The sequence below is a fragment of the Periplaneta americana genome, chromosome 2 (assembly GCF_040183065.1).
Source record: "Periplaneta americana isolate PAMFEO1 chromosome 2, P.americana_PAMFEO1_priV1, whole genome shotgun sequence".
NCBI classification, from domain to species: domain Eukaryota; kingdom Metazoa; phylum Arthropoda; class Insecta; order Blattodea; family Blattidae; genus Periplaneta; species Periplaneta americana.
In genome coordinates, this window is record NC_091118.1 from 36,976,764 (window position 1) to 36,997,367 (window position 20,604).

General features: G+C 34.9%; 1 protein-coding gene across 8 annotated transcripts in view; it reads left to right on the top strand.

Moving 5' to 3' along the window:
* The window catches only part of PEK (pancreatic eIF-2alpha kinase), a 147,966-nt gene that overhangs the window by 60,363 nt on the left and 66,999 nt on the right, over nt 1-20,604 (top strand). For 7 of the 8 annotated variants that reach the window (XR_011330074.1, XR_011330073.1, XR_011330072.1 and 4 more), the window contains 3 exons: nt 711-1,410; nt 5,899-6,081; nt 7,864-8,028. Coding sequence is in view for 5 of the 8 variants with exons in the window: in XM_069815482.1 (XP_069671583.1) it covers nt 711-1,410; nt 5,899-6,081; nt 7,864-8,028 (1,048 nt within the window). In the remaining 3 variants the exon portion in view is untranslated. Of the gene's footprint in view, nt 1-710; nt 1,411-5,898; nt 6,082-7,863; nt 8,029-12,624; nt 19,088-20,604 lie in introns of those variants that run through there. The other variant, XM_069815485.1, reaches the window with a different exon arrangement.

Here is a 20,604-nt window from a genome sequence, read left to right on the forward strand (position 1 = left end):
TTGCCCCTTTTTTCACCAACATATCTGCTGTCTCTTAAATTTAAGCCCTACAGAGTGAGAATAGTGCATGAATTACAGCCTAGAGTCCTTTGAATTTTTGTAACTGTATATTACAAAGTGTTCCACTGTACAGTTTTATGCTCATATGGCGAGTTCTTTTATAACTATACAGTCATATGGTAAGTAGTATTCTTACAGTGATATTTTTAAATTGCTTCAGTAATTTTTTATTTTTCACTCTGTAGAGCCCTCTGTTTCCAACATGGAAAAAAGTAAACTCTAGAAGAAAATAGATAACCTGCTGATTAGTTATTTGGATGTGGAAGACTGTCAGGTTTTTCTGTATTTATATTTTATGTTTATTGTTTCTACAGAGCGGTCTGTGACATTCTCTATGGCATTCGGCAGCAAGCGGACCCACCATCAGTGCTCGTCATTCCTGGTGAATTGGATCCATTACAATCACTAGAGTTGGCTATTAGAGTTACAGTATTCATATTGTTTACTAACCTTGACTACAGAAGGTGTTGAAAATGATGTCTGTCTGCTGCAAGCGCTGACGCTTGACCCTCTTGCCTCGGAGTGCTGTAAAGAATGTCATAGATGGCTCTGTACTTTCTTGGAGAAGTCATTGCCAATTACCTTTATTGTAGAAACTGTGAACCAGAATCATATAGCATTGTGAACTCTTATTTATTTTTGTCTTACAGTGACGCTTTCTGCTCTCTTGGCGAAGCCATTTCCATTGACCTTACTAACCAGACCAGAGGAACAGCTCCTATTCATCAGTCATCTCAAGATGTTCCTTCAAAGAAAGACAAATGTTCTCCAGTGTACTTAAATGTGGGTAGTGAAAGCGAGTCCGAAAGTTATGCCCAGAGGAAGCAAATACCCAGATGCAATCCAGACCAAAGTGACTCATACATCGTGTTTGAGGGTACAGGCGATCACGAATCAGAACTCACTGTCGATGATGATGAAAATGATAAAAGTTGGTGTGGTGACAATGAAGGAACCAACGCACTAGAAAGTGAAAAAGAATTGACAAGTGCACGGTCGTGTTCCAGCACTGAAAATTCCAGTAAATGTTTGTCAGCTTGGGGAGAAGAGACTAGAAGAAAGAGGACATCGTCTACTACAGAGAGTCATGAAAATAAGAAGAAGCTTGGTCACAGACGACCTGCTTCGCTGGACATTTCCAGTGGTGGTGGAATTGTCTTACCACCTCCCAGGATATCCCGCATGTACCTGTTCATTCAGATGCAGTTGTGTCGCAGAGAGAGTCTGCGGGAATGGCTCAGAGAGAATGTGTGCAACCGAAGTACTGCTCTCGTTCTCCCAATGTTTGAACAGATAGTTCAGGCTGTGGAATATGTCCACCTGCAGGGATTAATTCACAGAGATCTCAAGGTAAGCCCAGTACATAATAATAAATTTGTATATGGGTCATTCCATACAACATTTTAAAAATATGCCAGTGATGTCATGAATTTTTTTGGGCTTTTAATATAATAATGTTGATATGAAAATAAATTAAACTGCCAACTATGACCGCCGTATCATTAATATTTTAGTCATATGGATGACTGAAAAATGGGTGGCAGTTAAATGTTATCCATAATTTAAAATATTCTAGACACCCTATATGAAGTGTCATCGAAACTAAAGAGATGCCCCTATATGAAGTGTCATCGAAACTAAACAGACGCCATTGTAAACCTGAATAACCATATTTTAATACCTTAAAGACTAATCCGAATAATATTAAGGCATGCTCATAAAAACACCTCATTGAAAAAAGGAAATAGTTTTATATTCGAATGCAACAAATTAAATTGATGTGAATTTCATTCGTATTAAAGAAAATCTTATTCCTAATCCATCTCGCAAGTTTTATGACTTTATCTAAAAAAAATCTGTGAATAATTATATTAATAAAATTATTAATTTTTGTTCCGATGATTGAAAATCGCTTGCTATGTGTGGCGGTTGCAGCGTTTGCGAGACTTCATAACGATGAGTAATCTCAAACGCTGTCTTCCTGACCTTGATCACACAACATTCTATATGACGGGAGAGCCTACCTGCTGAGCTCCTTTGTTCCGGTAAGTTATTTTTATTAAAAACTGGCATGATATTTGAGTCAGCATTCGTAAATTTTCACAGTGGAATCAATATACCCTAAAGAATTAAACACATGTTTTTTCATCTGTAAAAATGAATTGCATTTTGTGTTCTATATTTTTTCTTATTATTTTACGGTGGGTAACTATTTAAAAATTATATTTTTTTTCGTTTTAAGGGCATTTATAAACAAGGCTTTCCTTTTTCGAATTGCATTGAAATCACTTTTCCATCTTCCTTTACATAGTAAGAAAACTTCAATGAATGAAACCGTGTTCTTTGTTAAACCAATATTTTAAATTCTGATTGCTGCCAAACTATGAAAGATATAAATATAGTATTGCTTGAAATTCATATTTAGAACATACAAAATAACCTACTACAATCTTTTTAACTTTTGAGACATCATAGTTCAAAAACATACTTTTTTGGATGGAATGACCCATATGTGTGTGCGCATAGACATCTTCAGCATTTTCTTTCTTAATTTTGATGAGTAAATAATGTTTTAATTGCTTGTATTTAATAATATTTTGTCGTACACCATAGTGTCATGGGCTAAGGCAGGGATGAGCAAACTACAGCCCACAGGCCAAATACAGAGTGAGTGAAAAGTCCATATACCCTTGTAATCAGTATACAAGTAGATTTCTTTGCACAGACGGATGCATCTCCAGTCAGTTTGCTCATTTTCCTTAGCATTTGTGACGCCACAGGATCTATCAGATTTGGATTTAAATTGGTGCATAAGGAAAATTCTCTTTTTCGATTAATGTGGTATTTATTGAAGTTATGAAATTTTCTTTTTTGTCCAAGAAGAATTCATATTTCTTTTTGAACAAAATCCATCTTATATTATAATTTGGGTGGAGCCAACAGAAGATCATCTGCTTGGACTACAGGCTATTTTCTCTCCATGACTTGATGAATCAGACGACTTACCTCTACATGATTAGCGGATGGTTGCTTCCTGAATTCCATAGGAAATGCATATCTGTCATGTGGTTTCAACAAGATCGTGCACCACTTAGCATATTAATGAGCTTTTCACAGATAGGTGGATTTATCGGGAATTGAACTTTTCTTCACCTTTGACATAGCCACCAGCGTATCTAAGTTGGTTGGGTTTTTTCCAAGACTTTCTCCAGCCATAAGGCGATTGTCAGGTAATCTATAGCAAATCCTCGGTCTCATCTCGCCAAATACTATCTTGCTATCAGTAATCTCATCGATGCTAAATAAGCTAGTAGTTGATACATCATCATGAAATAACCAAGTAAAAAGAAAACTTCGACATGGCCATCACGAAGTGCAAATCTCACCATGCCAGTTAAGTCTTTTTGGCGAAGCATAAAGCAAGATGTCCGCAAAATGTGTTATGCTTCAAATGCTGAGTTGAAAAATGCTGTAAACAATGCCTTAACGACTCTCATGCCACATATGCTATGGAAAATCAACAAATGGACCAGGAGACGTATCTATCTATGTAGAGACTATACAAAAGTACATACGGATGTTTTGGATCGTAAAACGTAAAGTAAATCATTTTAAATCTACATTGATGACATTGATGGACTTTTCGCCCACTCTGTACAGTTCTCCAATATGAATAATTTCAAGGGAAAAATTTTTCCGGGGCCGGGTATCGATCCCGGGACCTCTGGTTGAATGTACCAGCGCTCTTACTAACTGATCTACCCAGGAACTCCACCCGACACCGTCTCAACTTTTCCCTTTATATCCACACAACTCGCGTGGGCTGACGAAACGCCAGAGACCCAACATCGAGTGCACACAATCTCTTTGTAACTTGGAATTGTGGTTTTTCTGTTAACGTACACGTGTACGTTCTATGTACGTTAACAGAAAACCACAATTCCAAGTCACACAGAGATTGTGTGCACTCGATGTTGGGTCTCTGGCATTTCGTCAGCCCACGCGAGTTGTGTGGATATAAAGGGAAAAGTTGAGAAGGTGTCGGGTGGAGTTCCTGGGTAGCTCAGTTGGTAAGAGCACTGGTATGTTCAACCAGAGGTCCCGGGATCGATACCCGGCCCCGGAACAATTTTTCCCTTGAAATTATTCAAATCTGCTTTACAGGGAGCTTCACCTGAAAGACTAGATTTGCAGTTCTCCAATATGTTCTATCCAGAACCCATGATAAATAACTTTTCAATGAATATTTTGAAAAATATAATTGTATGCTGATATTAGACAGAGGTTGACAAGAGGCAGAGTTAGTAGTAAATTGAGACAAATTTCACCCTTTATTGTTTGTGAAAAATAACACGCTGTAGTAGTACAAACTTCATCCTTGCAGTATTACTTCCATTCCTTCCAATGCTACTCACGGCTTTGTGGTTGAGTTCCTCTCTCATACCCCTCTTCTTGAACTATTCCATCGCAGCACCAAATTAGCTTTTCTGTCAGTACATGGCAGCTAAGCTTTTACTTTTTTTATCCATCCATGCACTGTATACATGAAGTCAGTCTTTTGGTCGGTATCTGGTGTTCACAATTTCCAGTACTTGTGCTTTTAATTTCAGATTACATTGATGAATTCTCCCTATCCTAATTTGAAACGGATGGGTTAGAAACATAATGGATTTTCTCTATTTTATTTTGTCTCTTCAACTTATGATAGAAAACTTTCTTTTGTTTTCAGTTTGGTTTAGTGTCTTTATTATTTCTCTCACTTTGATGCTTGTAACTTAAATCATTCAGCATTTGGATTAGTGCCAGTTATTCTGATATTGGGAGTTTCTATTAAGGTTTGCATTGCTGTTACAGAAATTGATATTTCCAGGTCCCCTCTCCCCCCCACCCAACCGTTTGGTCCTGCTGGCCTTCACATATTTTCAGGTATTACCAGTAGACGCTGATTTTGGCAAACTTCTATTCTACAATGTTAAAGTCTGTAATATGAAATAGCCACCTTGACAGCTCAGTTAACAGAACACTGGTCCTAGTTCATATCCTGGTGATGGCAGCGTTATATTTGTGGATAAAGCCAAGGCTGTGAGAGTTTTTCTCGGAATTCTCTCTTCCTTCACTTGCGTGGTTGCTATGGGTTTAATTTTGCAGCTTTAGATGTTAGCCATAGAGTCTGACTTTGGCAAGATTCTAATGTGACTGGTAAAGTCTGTACTACTGAAATAGTGATTGTCGCAGATTCACATTAAAATATCACTTGTATTTGTGGTGGACAAAGCCAAAGTTATGACAGTTTTTCTCGAGGTTCGCCTGTTTTTCCCTCTTCATCCCAACAATGCTCTCCACAATTCTTCTTTCATTATCCTGTCTGCTTAAGAAAACAGGACTCCTACTGTGTTTGTGTGGCATTGGGTTGGCTGTCCGTTATAGCAGGTTTTCCTCGTGACTTTTCCAAAGATTGATATGCGGCAGTAGTGATAGTTCTAGACTAGAGATCTACAGAGAGAAACCAGAGTCCTGGACCAGGACACAACATTCTATCCCTAGAGGCTTGATGATTCAGGTGGATCTCTGAAGTGTATCAGACCATCACTATAGTTATGGTATTTTGACTTGTTGACTGGAGAGGAGTGTATGGTGAGGTGGATGATGGAGCTTGCTTAGCCAAGCAGAACTAATGGCACATAATTCATACCATAACCGTGCACAAAAAGCCTACTTGAACTGCAATGTAGAGATGTTCCCGTCCTGCCCGGTAGATCCTAATGCCAATGCTAGTGAATTCGTAGATAAGTGCATTGTATTCATTACATTAAGCCTATGTGATTTTGTCTCTTACAGCCATCCAATATATTCTTCTCGCTGGATGGACAGATCAAAGTGGGTGACTTTGGTCTCGTGACAGCAATGGTAGAAAGCAGTGCAGGGCAAAGGACGCCAAGCCCAGATTCCAGCGACGTTCTGTACACTGATGATAAACACACAGCACGAGTTGGTACTCAACTGTACATGAGTCCTGAACAGGTTAGTAAGCAGTTCATTGCATAATACACAGTGTTTCAAAATTATTGCTCTGATTCCACAATTTTATCTCCATAACTGTTATGGCAACACAGTAAGTATACATAATATCAAATAGTTTGTTTAATTTTCACTCTATCACTTATCAAGGTATGGAAGCAGAAATGAATTCTGTTACATCAGTTACAATATGTTAAATTATGCATCACGAATATTTTCGAATTTTCAAGTAAGTCATCTTCAGGTGATGTGATTTTCTGACAAATACAATAGAATATAGGTGAAAAGATATAATGTTAAAAACACGCATATAAAACACAAGTAAAATTTAACCTTGTTTGCTCATTTTAAATATGGTTATAAATCATGGCGTCAAACATGGTATTGAATTAAAAACATTCAGATAAAAACAATCAAATGAATAAGGTTGCAATTGGGAGAAGTATATGTAAATGGCAAACAGTGTGCCAATGTTGAAGAATTAAAATTGTTTAAAATTATTTAAAACTGAAGGCTTGGGGCTTGTTCATTTAAATAATTTCAAGCCTTCAGTTTTAAATAATTTTAAACAATTTTAATTCTTCAGCATTGGCACACTGTTTGCCATTTAAATATACTTCTCCTAATTGTAGCCATAATCATTTGATTGTTTTTATCTGAATGTTTTTAATTCAATACCATGTTTGACGCCATGATTTATAACCATATTTAAAATGAGCAAGCAAGGTTAAATTTTACTTGTGTTTTATATGTGTGTTTTTAACATTGTATCTTTTCACCTATATTCTATTGTATTTGTCAGCAAATCACATCACCTGAAGATGACTTACTTGAAAATTCGAAAATATTCGTGATGCATAATTTAACATACTGTAATTGATGTAACAGAATTCATTTCTGCTTCCATACCTTGATAAGTGATAGAGTGAAAATTAAACAAACTATTTGATATTATAATTTACGAACGAATTCTTAATATGACATTTAAACACAATTGGTGTCAATAGATAAACAATTTATTTGTATTGTACGTATTTTTCTTCAGTTTTAAATGTCTCAGCTGGACCTAAAAATGTAAACACACTGAAAAAGAACATGGAAGTAAAGAAATGCTTCTTTGAAAAATAAATTTAAATAAAAACAAATCTTTTTTGTAGAATAAAAATATGTAACATATTCATGGTATAGAGTAGGATTAACCGTCATTTCCTGTCTGAATCACAAAAGACTTTGTGATGGACAAGGCTGGTGAGAGGGGTTTTTCTCGGGATTCTCCCGTTTCCTTTCGCCATTATCATTCCACTGTACTCCACAATCACCCTATCTCTGCAGGGTCCCAAACCAGGCCTTTAAAACAAATAAAAGATGGCTGAAAAGTTATACACATTGTGTTTAATAAAGATTATTATTATTATTATTATTATTATTATTATTATTATTATTATTATTATTATTATTATCTATGTGGATATTTTATCAACTATAAGAATAAGATAAAGATGTGCCAATGGAGAAGGGGTGGAAAGAAAATATGCACAACAGGTTAATTGCAGTGTGGAGAAAATTTGTCTCATAAATACTCGGTCCACCACAAATCTCACAAGTTGTGTTTAGAATCGAATTTTAGTCTCTTCTATGAGAAGCCATCAGCTCACTGACTGAGTAGTGGATGGGCTTCTTGTTGTATAAGTTAGTCTTGTTGTTGTAGCATTATTTATAAAAGTATGTTACCTGTAATGTCATTGTTCTTGAACAACACAACTGACACACATGTTTTCATTGCAGGCACAAGGTCTACCTTATAACTACAAGGTAGATATATATTCCCTGGGAGTTATATTGTTTGAATTGTTGGTTCCATTTGGTACTGATATGGAACGAAGCCGTACTCTGATGGACATCAGGAATAATAAGTTCCCAGAACACTTTCAGCAGCAGTACCAGCAAGAGGTATATGATATGTTATATCACCACCACCGTCACCTTCATCATCATCATCATCATCATCATCATCATCATCATAACAACAACTAGAGCTAGGATTCGTATGTAGTAAAAGCTAATACTTTTTGTTGGTATAGTTTATAAACATGCAAACCATGCACCCCCCCCCCCCCCCACTTCTTATACTTTCCATTCTTGTCATTCAGTACTTCCATTACTTAGCGCTAAGGGTCTTTAATCCTCTTAACCACCACTTACAAAACAGCGGGGGTTTAAAAGCTGTATTGTCTAGTCCTTGTGACCTTTCTCGCATTTCGAGTCTTGTCAACCAAGCTTGAAACCTTAACCGGCTTCACATCGACTCAACTATACTCGGCGTCATTTTTAACTCTTACTACATATAAATCCTAGCTCTAATCATAACCATCATAACTCACTACTATCATCCAGCAGTTAGCATTCTATGTTGGTTGTCATTGTATCACCACCACTGTCACCACCATTAACCCATGTCAGGAACTGAATCCTACTATGCCATGATCTGAATTGCTTAAGCCATCATTTCTTTGATAATCCCATATTTTTTCCTCCAGTTAGTTTGTTTATTGTAACTAACAGTGCGGATTTTCAAAATATAATTTCAATTGAATCACTTATTTCAGAAATCAGTCAAACACCAAAACAAGAAAAAATGAGTTAATAGCGGCATAATGTTCAATGAGGGTATACGTACATTATAGTGCTAAAAACAGTCAAATGCCATCCTCCTGTAATGGTCAGGCATTGCTTTGAATTTCGTGTTTAGATCAGATACCAATCAGGCGACAGTGCTTGGCTGGTTTCTACAGTGAATTGTGTGTACATTTTGTGTTCCTAGTTTTGTGACCAACTGATTGAAAAAGCGTTTTATGGTTAGTGTAGTGTTTTTTTAACATAACAATAGACCTATATCGTAGTGAAATGTCTCAAAGTTCAGAAGACGAACCTGTACCTAAAAGGAAACAAGAAGTGGTAAACGAAAACACTTATAGACATAATACTATTCACAATGCAAGGGTAAAAGGAGAAGGCTATGTGTCTTATTCTGGCAGGGAAGTACCTCAGAAAACCCTAGCCCAACATTCTCACTTGCAAGTGCAATGCGAAATGTTATTTAAACATATCAAAAAAACTGACAAATTTTTCAAAAGAGAATTACATAAAAATAATAAAAACAATATTACTAGTACAAAACCTGAAATATTTCATAAAAATTTTACTTCCAAAGAATTAACTCTAGCTATACAAAATTTAAAAACCAAGAAATCTCCTGGCCCCGACAACATTCATTCCGAATTTTTTAAACATCTGGGGGAAAAAGCCAAGTCTGTACTTTTATCCATTTTTAATTTATCATGGAACACCCCAATTCCTGCAGCTTGGAAAAAAGCAATAATTGTACCAATTCACAAAAAAGGGAAACCTGCTCATGATGTTAATAGTTATCGACCAATAGCACTATTAAGCATGATAGCAAAAACCATGGAGTCCATGATCTCCAACAGATTAACTTGGTATTTAGAATCCCAAAATCTTTATCACCAAGACAAGCCGGTTTTCGACAACTACACTCTACCAATGAACAAGTCATACGCCTCGGCCAAAAATAAAAGACAGTTTTAACAAGAAAGAAGATACCTTGGCAATATTTATTGACTTTCAGTTAGCATATGACTCTGTTTGGAGAAATAAATTATTACCAAAACTCCAGAAATTAGGTATCTCCAGCAATATGTTCAGATGGATATCAGAATTCCTTAGTCAAAGATTCATTGCCACTAAATTCAATAACTCACTTTCTAGTTACAGACAAACATATCGAGGTCTACCTCAGGGCGCTGTCCTCAGCACAACTTTATTCAATATTTATATAAATGACTTACCCTCCCTGTTAGAGGAATCAAACATGAAAACAGCACTATTTGCAGATGATATAGATTTGTGGACTTCCAGATCTTACAGACATAGAGACAAAATTCAAAATTATGCTCTTAAAGCTCTAAATCAACTACATGAATGCAATACATCAAATTTGATGACACTCAATTTAAGCAAAAGTAACTACCAAATATTTTCACTCGGTAAAAAAGAAAGAGAATTCAATATCCAATACAATGGCCAACACCTTCCTATGACTTATGAATCCAAATATCTTGGAGTTATTTTCGATAGTAAGTTAACATGGAGCAACCATTTGAAATACATTTCTGAAAAAGCTCGTAAAAGATTCTCCTTTCTAAAAAGACTAGCAGGAAAGAAATGGGGATGCTCTAGGAATACTTTGAACACTACATACAAAATGTTTATACAGCCAGTGCTGACATACTGCGTAGAAATTTTAATTACTTCACCTTTCATAAACGACATAGAATATGTTCAAAACCAAGCTCTCAGACTCATTACTGGCGGAATCAAAACAACGCCAATAGATTCTATGAGATTCCTCACTAATATTAACAGCATCAAAATGACAATAGAAGAAAAAGCACTGATTCAATATGAAAAACTTACCAGATTACCAGGTAACAATTGGCATCCATACAGTCCTCTCTGTAGATTGAAAACTCAAAAAAGTTTCATATCCATTGTTCAAGAATTAAAACAGAAAATCAATATCCCGAATTTAAAAGAAAACTTACAAATTAAACCAAACCGTTTAACTCTATTAAATATAGAATATAATCTAAATTTAACACAAGAAATACTGAAATCAGAAGTAAACACTGAAATGCTGAAACAATTGTCTTTAGAGACAATTAATGTTAGGTACCCTCCACAAAACTGGCTTCATTTATACATCGACGGATCCTTGATCTCCAGAGAACAAGGTGCCGGTGCAGGTGTTACGTGCTGTCTCTTCTCACTTTATAGATCTCTTGGATATGGAACAACAAGTTTTGATGGTGAAATCACTGCAATAAGTGAATGTCTCAGGAATCTTCTATGCCACATCAATTATTCTATCAATCGTCTCTAAACACACACCTTGATCTCAAACAGCAGAAATAACTAAAATGCTCTCTCAATTATTATCACTCAATAAAAGAATTGTATTCCAATGGATACCATCCCATTGTGGAATCCTGGGAAACGAGAATGCGGATGCTTTAGCAAAGAAGGGCAGCACTGCTACTTACGACCTGTTACTAAATCTATGTATTACTCTGTGAAGAGATTTATTAAATCTACATACTTAGACTTCAACAAACAAAATTTGATAACTCAATCCGAAGGGAAAAAATGGAACTCTCTGCATCAAAATCCACAGTTAATTCCCGATTTACCACGAAAATCGTCTGTAGCTGCATTTAGATTGGCAACAGGCCATGATTGTTTGGCCAGACACCTGCATAGAATTGGAATATATCAGTCCCCTAACTGCCCATTGTGCAACTCAAACCAAGAAATGGATTTGGAACACCTCAAAATCTGTGCTTCAGTGGCTAGTCATGATAATATCTTTGAAAAATATTGGAGTGCAAGAGGTCAAATGACTTTATTGTCAAACGCCTGGCATTAGAAAACAACAACAACATTAATGAGGAACTGATAAATGAAACATGAAAGTATTTTCATTCTCTGGAAAATAAAAACTCTCAAGATACCCCTACATTCAGACTTTGGTTGAGGTTACTGAAGTTAAGTGTATACGTAAAAATCAAGGTCCAGAGCAAGAGTTAGGCAATGAAAATGTTAATGAAGGCACTTTTAAAAGATCTCATTCTTACAATTATAATTTAAGGACTGGTGGTGTACTGAAACATGCTTGCAAGAATGTGTTTATGAAAATCCATGATATTTCACATAACAGATTAGGGAGAATTTGTCAGTTATTACTTGAAAATACTACCCCTAAAGAGATTACACATTTCCTTTAAAAAATATGAGTTTTATAACAAAATCGTAAACCATTCGAGAATTGGAATAACTCTTCTCATCCCTGAAGAAGATGGCAGAGCTAGCCGTCGAAAGCTTGGAAGCTAATCTCCAACTCACCTGGCTGAGAACCCGAGAAGAGTTATTCTATATCAAACGCCGGAAAGCCTCAAGTCATAAATTCGAGAATTATGCCATGAAAATATGTTTGCACTGCTCGTTTATTGCAGAAACCAGTTAAGTGAAAAACTTTTTCGTACTTTTTACAACTAAGTTAAAATGCACAAAATAATTTTCCTTAGATAAAAAGTATTGAAATATATACTACTTTCAGCAAAAAATATTAAAACCACTACCAAACCATGTAGTTTGATGCTAGACAGTTTTCTTTATTTTCCCACAATTGGCTAACTTGGCGCTTGACTGGTTTCTGAAATAAGCGATTCAATTGTCCATAATACTGCACAATATTTGCATTTTTCCTATGGCTCTATACACGACTTATTCTTACGATTTTTGTCAATTCCAGCCTTACATAACAGAAGACAGTCTAAGAATTTACAGCACAAATTTCTCTTTCAAAGGATTGCCTTACTTTCCTTAAGTTATTTACAATAGATGCTACAGAACGTTTTTGCATAATCCTTGCTTATCATGTACCTCAGTAATAGAACAATTTTTTCTCAGTTCGACTTGCTGAAAATGATGCTGTCACACTCTCCAGAAAAGCGACCAACAACATATGGAATCAGAGCACATCCACCTCTTGATCAGTACACCAACATGATCAACATGAGTGATCAGTGGCATTTTGACCTCCCTCCACTAAGGAGAGAATCTAGCAAGACTTCGTCCATCTCAAACAGCTCAAGCGTGGAATCTTGGGAGCATGTGTGACAACAATACAGTATTTTTTTTTACTCTCTTTCTTCTTCATCTTGTCTATGAAGACTGTTATGATTGTGGGGTTTCGGTGTGGGTGTGGGGACCGCTTTAATCACAGCGAATTATGGATATGTTGAGATTAAGCTGGTAAGAAGTTGTTTATTTGGGTAATCATTACCTAAGCAGACAAACTACCTATTTCTGGTAGGATTGTATATTTTTATACTTGATTCAGAGAATCGTATGAACTATTATATGTAGAGAATTCTACAATTTTCTGTTGCATTTCTGTCTGTTGCTTCACTTCGTGTTTATCTTCAGTGCTGTAATATTGTTTAATGTATTACAAGCAGGAATGGTCATTTTTGTTTTTACATGCAAGAAGTTTTATACCAGGGGTCGGCAACCTATGGCATGTGTACCATACATGTACACAGGCGATTTTTAATGTCATGAGTGTAGAAAAAGAGCAGAAAGGAGCAGCGATAGTCAGATGTGATTAACATTTTGCTGCTACTATTCGTTCAACAATAATTGTTACAGTTGAGTTTCGATTATTGTCTTATATTCATTGTACAAAACTGCCACAGTTACCAAAATGACAATATTCAAATTATTTTGAACCCCATGTTATAGTGACAATTTGGTCCAAAAATAAAATCTAGTCACATATGAACAGCTTTCTTGTAGATTATATTTTTTGAACAAAATTATGTACACTGACCAGCACAAAAAGCAAAAAAACACTTCAACATATTTTGGTTAGCACAATAATATACCGACATTTCACTGACATTTCGTTTAATTTACAATTCAGTTGGTTTTTTTACTCGCAGACATACAGCCATTTCTATTAAATTAAAAAAAATAATTGAAGTATTTCACTTTTTGTGTCAGTGAGTGTATTAAAAGAAGTACCAGTACTTAAAACTATCACATTGATTTAATGTAATGAAAATAAATTTTAACTGAAAATCTTAACAAATAAACAACCAAGTCACATTTCATTGGGACGCCATGTTTGTTTGCTGACTTTGATATTGAAATTAACAACTGGCATGTGACTAGATGATCAAGATTGTTTTAATGTTAATCATCCAAGTGAAATGTATTGGTACATTATCTTGCAAAAAGAAAACTATAATTAGAATTTCGATGATAATCAAATTTAAAGATCGTAAATAGTGAATGGTTCCTTGCTGTGGCTTCATGCCCTAAGGTGTCCTGCTTTGGATTGGCAATACGGAATGTGGGTAGTTTGAGTCTTCATGGGATAAGATATTTTCTTATGAACATTCAGATTGGTGAGGAAAGTTGGGTATTACAATATGTAGTGAATCATATTCAATGGCTATGTGATAGGTGTGGTACCCACATGCTATCCCATATTGGTCAGATGATCGATAATCAAAGCTCTTCTGTTTTGTAAATGGCCAGTACGTGTGTCCTAGTTTATAGTCCGGGTCTTTTCACTTTATTGCCTATGGGTAAAATCTAACCATTTTTCTCCTCTATTACTACACATGCTAGTGATTTTGTAGTTGTCAAGTTTTTTTTTTTTTTTCGATACTGACAAATACTATAACTGCCAGTAACTTCCTATTACTTTGACAGCATCGTTTTTCTGTCAGTGTTCATAAAATGAAAGTTACTAGGAAGCGTTATTTGAAATTTGAACGTAATTAATAATATTAATATTAATGTATCAGCAATTAATAAATAGTATACCGGTATATTTTAAAGTGGTAATAGATTTTCGGAGTTTGTTACTAATCATTTCGTGGGGACAAACAAAATAAATTTTTAGGTTATGTTTCATGAATCATAAACTGTTCACTCAAACTAATGAATTTCGTGTTGCCAGACAAAATTTATTTTAATATTAGATCAGTCATAAATAAATAAATATTATTGTTTTCGTATCTAGCATTACAATTTTACTTTCTTTGGTGATATCTGATAACAGTTGGCAACATTGAAAAGACTGCCATATATTAGCTTTTTAGAAACTAATTTCACATGAACCCCACTCAGTGGCGTATACTGGTTAAAGGGTTTGGGCTACCGCTGACCCTATTATTACACAAAATATATCTAACAATTACTTTAATTTTAATTACTATGGTAAAACTAATAATACAAAATTATTACATTATGTTATATTATAAACTTTTTCTTTTGTAATATCCTTGGGCTACCGCTGGTAGCCCGCAAAATACGCCCCTGACCCCACTATTCTTAATTTATGATCAGTTTTAAACCTGAACACCATGTTACGGAATCATAGAATAAATTTGTCTGACCACCACTTTTTAGGCCATCCAATACTACTATTGCCCATCATAGGCTTACATTTATTTGCACATTTAGGTAACGAATTTTGACCAGCCTCATAGTCTAGTGGTCAGATCTTTTGGTTACAGTTCATGAGGTCCCGGGTTCGATTCCCGGTTAGAACATAGGAATTTTTCCTTAAAAGGAATTGTTCCTGTGTTCGTCCATGATCTGGAAATTAGATTAAGTTTAGATTTAAGACCTCTTCTGGCACCATACATTCATAGTCATCTTATCATATCATCGAGGACAATGTAACTCTGCCTACCAGGTGCCCCAACCTCAGAAGTGGGTTACAAATAAGCCATTGCCAGGAGAGACCAGAAATGTCGAGTGACAACCTGGTGACATTTGAAAAAATAAAAGATGAAGATAACGAATTTTCGTTCATCCATTCCAAATGTTGTTACCACTTATACCTGTATTCGATGATTTTATCTTTAAAGATTTTTTTTGTCTTCCATTTCTTTTTTGCTTCAAAAAGGTGTATTATTTAATTTATTCTGTACCTGTATAGCTATTAATATGTATTTTTATTTTAACCTTAGAAAATGTAATTTTAAAAATTAGATTAACATATCAGGTCACTTTATAGTAGAGTAGAGTATTAATTTTATCACAACACTCAGAAGGTTGCTGACCCACACTTGCTCTAAACTAAAATTATCAAATAGAAACTATTATTCGAAAGTATCAACCCTGATCACACATATAACAGATTGGCCATCTCTATGTTAAAAACGGTAACATCTGAAAAAGAACAACCACCAGGATTGCCACTGTCGATTGGTAACAACTGCTAAATGGAAGTACAGTTGCTCCATGCAATTCAAATGAGAGTTATAACGTGATTTCTTTTGCAGTCACTAGATGGCAGCTTAGTAAAATTGATAAAAGTTGTTGCCTTCAAAGCCCATAAGGCTAATCAATCTGTTATATGTCATCTGAGGTATCAATTCCCATAATTCGCAAAGAAGTGATTGAATTCTTGCAAATCAATATGAAAAATTAAAAACCATTTGGAAACTGTTGATTGAATTAGATAGTTAAAATTCTACTATTGAATAAATCAAGTTTGGTCAATAATACCTATGACTAATGAATGCTGTGCTCTTGGCAGATATGAGCATGTATAGCAAGCTGAGGTGTATCAACTGCCTATTATGCTACTGCAAATCTTTTCCCACTGACCAAAGTGACTGAGTAAGGTCGAAAATTCTCTTTCATCAAATTTTGTCCTTTTGTTAATACATAGCCGAACCCATTCCTTGCTAGATTGGTTTTCATACCTGAAGACTCCGGCAGTGGCAGTATCTCCAAGGATCACCATGGTTACTTCCTATTGTGCTGATCATAAAGAAATGGTGGGATAGCAGGAGAAATGCTTAACACCTCCGAAAAATCTGCTCGAACACCATCTCTGTTTGCCACATATTTCACTTAGACTCGCCAGTTTTGAAACAAGGCCTTCAACTTGGAGAGCCATTGCTCTAGCCATTAGGGTAATAGTGCAGCTTATAACCATTACTTGAATAATATCTGCATTGCCTTTCCTGCTCTTTTTAATGTTCATCTTAAACTGTTGTTGCTTTGTTTGAATTACTTCTTTGCATGCACTATCTTGCCATTTATCACAGACTGAATAATCTTGCTTTGCATTGTTTTCGTTGATCTTTCTTTTGGATTTCTGAAAGTGAGTTTTGTGTACAGACGTGGTAGCTAAGTTAAAAAGACTTTGAAATGTTGGAAATGCTTGACAGTTGACATTATGGAGATAAAAGAAATTAAGATTTTATTTTATTTTTATTATTATTGTGAGCAAGTATGACTTCTTGGAATGAATGTTTAGTTTTACACATTTTATCTGTTTGTGTGAATGTGTGCGAGAGTTTAGTATTGATATATTGAAATAATTTATTATTGTAGAAAATTAAATTCTGAGTAGATGAGCAAGGAAAACGCGTTTCTTAATCATCCTTTCACATCTACTCACACATTTAATGGCAGACATTTACCATGTTCCTGCAACCAAAAAATTAAAATAATAGTTAATAATAATAATGTAAGTTTTTTTTTTTATTTTTTCGGTATTCAACAAAATCCATTTAGTATTAATAATGTTTGTTTAGATTCCTAAAATCTAGATCTAAAACTTATTATAGCTAGCTGAGTGTTATATCATGTCAAGAATATTCTGGTAGTCTGAGGTATTTGCGTATTCAGCAAGATTTTACAGTACATTTAATTTTTAAGGTGAAATGTTTATGCACAGAGGTCAAATGGATAATACATTACGGAAGTTTCAACATCTGATATCACTTGCTTAGCAATGGATCAGACTCTTGTATTGATATGATGTTTGCTAGAGGGATAGACTTACTTTCTTGCATGAATTATACTTTTTATTTCTCTTATAATAGGCCCATGCTAAGGGCTCTTCAACAAACAATTCAGATGAAACACAGTGGGTCGATTTCTAAAACACAGACGAAATCGTGGTTCCAAACCTCGGCTTTTAAACCGCGATCGAGGTCTGAATCCTTACGTGATTTCTAAAACGAAGTCGAGACGCGGCTTGAGAAGAAACCGAGGTTCGTGGGTTTTATATATGGCAACACAGCTTAGAATCGATTTTTATTCTTGTAAACAGTCGATATTAGAAAGAAATGAACATCAGGATTGATATTTTTATTGAATTGCAGTAAGTCACATTCTTTTTTTCTCAGCTAAGGTATTGTTATATTTACTAATTTACAGAAAATAATATGTGCGTTTAAATACTAACATTATTTAAAAATTTAATAGGGAACGGATTTTTAGGTACTAGAATTATATTGCCCAAATAATTAGCACACGTTTATGTTGTAGTTTGTCATTTGTTCATAACTACTACCAACATTAACTACCTGAAAACCCGCTTCAAAGGATGAATAGGCCTAACCTAAATATTAACTGGATTACAATTTCAATAGAAACTAAAATGTAGTATGGTTCTATTTTCACATATAATACTACGTGGAAAGCCCCAGTAGCATAAAACTTAAAATAAGAAGACAAAATCACGTTTTCTTCATATTCTTGTAGGCCCACATCATTTTCGAGTATTAAATAAAATGTCCAAAACTACTGGAAAGACTAAGTTATATCATCTTATAGGCATAAAGGCATGATTAATGTAAATTATTATATTTTACTTCCCTCAAAGCAACAAGAAGGTTTAAAAAAATTATCAACCCGCCACCTCTTGCATTTCATTGCAGATTATTATTTAGCATTCTTGCTAAATTTTGCGTTGATTCCTTCGAAAATCGAATTATCGTCGTTATATAGTTAAAAAGGATTATTCTTGTCTCTCATACTCTAATCCTGGATTCAATATTCGTTGTCACAAATTTTCCTTTGATAGTCATCCAGCTGATCTACTTCCTCCATCTTGTATACATGAAGCCATGGTTTTAAACCTAACCCAGCTGTGGTCTCTGCTTCAGACCACGGTTTCGAGCCATGGCTCAGAAAAATGAAAAAGACCTTGTTTTATAAATCCAAACGCGGTTTAAAGCCATGGTCATGGTCTAGACCTCGTTTTAGAAATCGACCCAGTAATTCCATTGTAAATACTCATACATATATGTGGTATATATCCAATAAAGAAGCAAAAGGAAAATAATCATTAATAACACAGCACATAAATTGCATTAAATTTATTTCACTCTGTCATATTCGCAATCCCTTTAAATAAATAATAACCAGTTTCTTAAAAATCTGAATATCACAATAACACCCAACAGAGAGCATAAACGTTTCACGCATTTACAGGGATCCTGTGAATCACTTGGTTTTTTTTTTTATTTCATTTTGTTAATTAATTCATCTAAGGATAAATTCTCACTGTGGGAACAAGAGCAGAATATAAATGTAAAAATTAAAAGAAGACTTGCACACTTATTTTCCTTAGGATAGAGTTTACATAGTTAGTTTTAATTTTTGTTGACACTTGTATGTTATCATTCCAAGTTATGCATCATTATTTGATGAATAGGGCCTGGAAGTTCATGCTCTAAAATCCTACTAATCCCCATGCAGTTTTGACCTAAGGAAGTTAAAAATATGCAGTATTAAATCAAAACTAACTAGAGTACAGGTATTAAGTGAATATAAACTTACTTGTTGGCCTAGGTAGCATAGTCGGTATAGCACTGGTCTTTTGTGCTCGAGGTTGCAGGTTCGATTCTAGCCTAGGTCAATGGCATTTAAGTGTGTTTAAATGCGACAGGCTCATGTCAGTAGATTTACTGGCATGTAAAAGAACTCCTGTGGGACAAAATTCCGGCATAGTGGCAAAGTTGATATAACCTCTGCAGTTGCGAGCATCATTAAATAAACCATAATTTTAATAATAATTTTATGCTCGACCATGCCGAAATGTAGTAATTATACACCTGGTAGCAGTCCTTTAATGCATGTCATTAAAGTACACCTACTCATTAAAGTACAGGTGTTTTCAGCCAAATACAACTCAGCTTACAGATGTTCAGCCAATGACAAGTCAGCTTTGTACCATTATAAAACCGCAAGTATCGATTATTCTCGGATATGCAATCGAAAGAGAATTAGCGAAAAGTCACAGAGGCTGGAAATCCATTACTGTCGCAGAAGGTTATGTTCTGTTACTATAATAATTAGCGTTAATTGTGAATAATATTCAAATAAATTCAATTTGTCATCTCGTTTTTCAATGTCGAATTCAATAATCAAGGTTATATCAAGTTTAACGGGATTACATCAAGGTCAGTGACATTATTGTTCCTCGGAAAAAATCAATACTTTCGCGTCTGCGCACATCTCACAATTCACGACCTAGAACAAGGTCACTTCCGATCTTGTCAGATACAAATAAAATGTATACATCTGAATAATTTCAAGTTAAAAATATGGTCGAGCATAAAAAGTGGTATGAAACTCGCCTATAATGGTAATTAAGAAGCTCGTATGAAAATTATGAAACTCGCTTGCGCTTGTTTCGTAAACATCCATACTCGCTTCTTAATTACTATCATTATAGGCTCGTTGCATAATGTACTATTACAGTAGAACCTCGATTATCTGTCACCCTATTAACCGATTGGTGGATTATCTGTCTCTCTCTCTCGCTATTTTTTTTTTTTTTTTTTTTTTTTTTTTTTTTTTTTTTTTTTTTTTTGCTGCAGAAAAATACTGAGTACTGTACAATACGTTAACATGCATTTGTTCTACGGAAGGTTATTACCAGCCTTTCCCGTTACAGAGTATATAGTAGGAATGCTACTGTTACCGGCAGTAGAAACACTTTTGGAAGGAGGTTTTTTCACAACTTGTAAAATAGTCACTATCAGCTTTGAAAGAAATTACCCCAAGAACTTTCGCACAACTGCAAACCTATGCATCATTTAGTCATTCTGTGCAAAATGT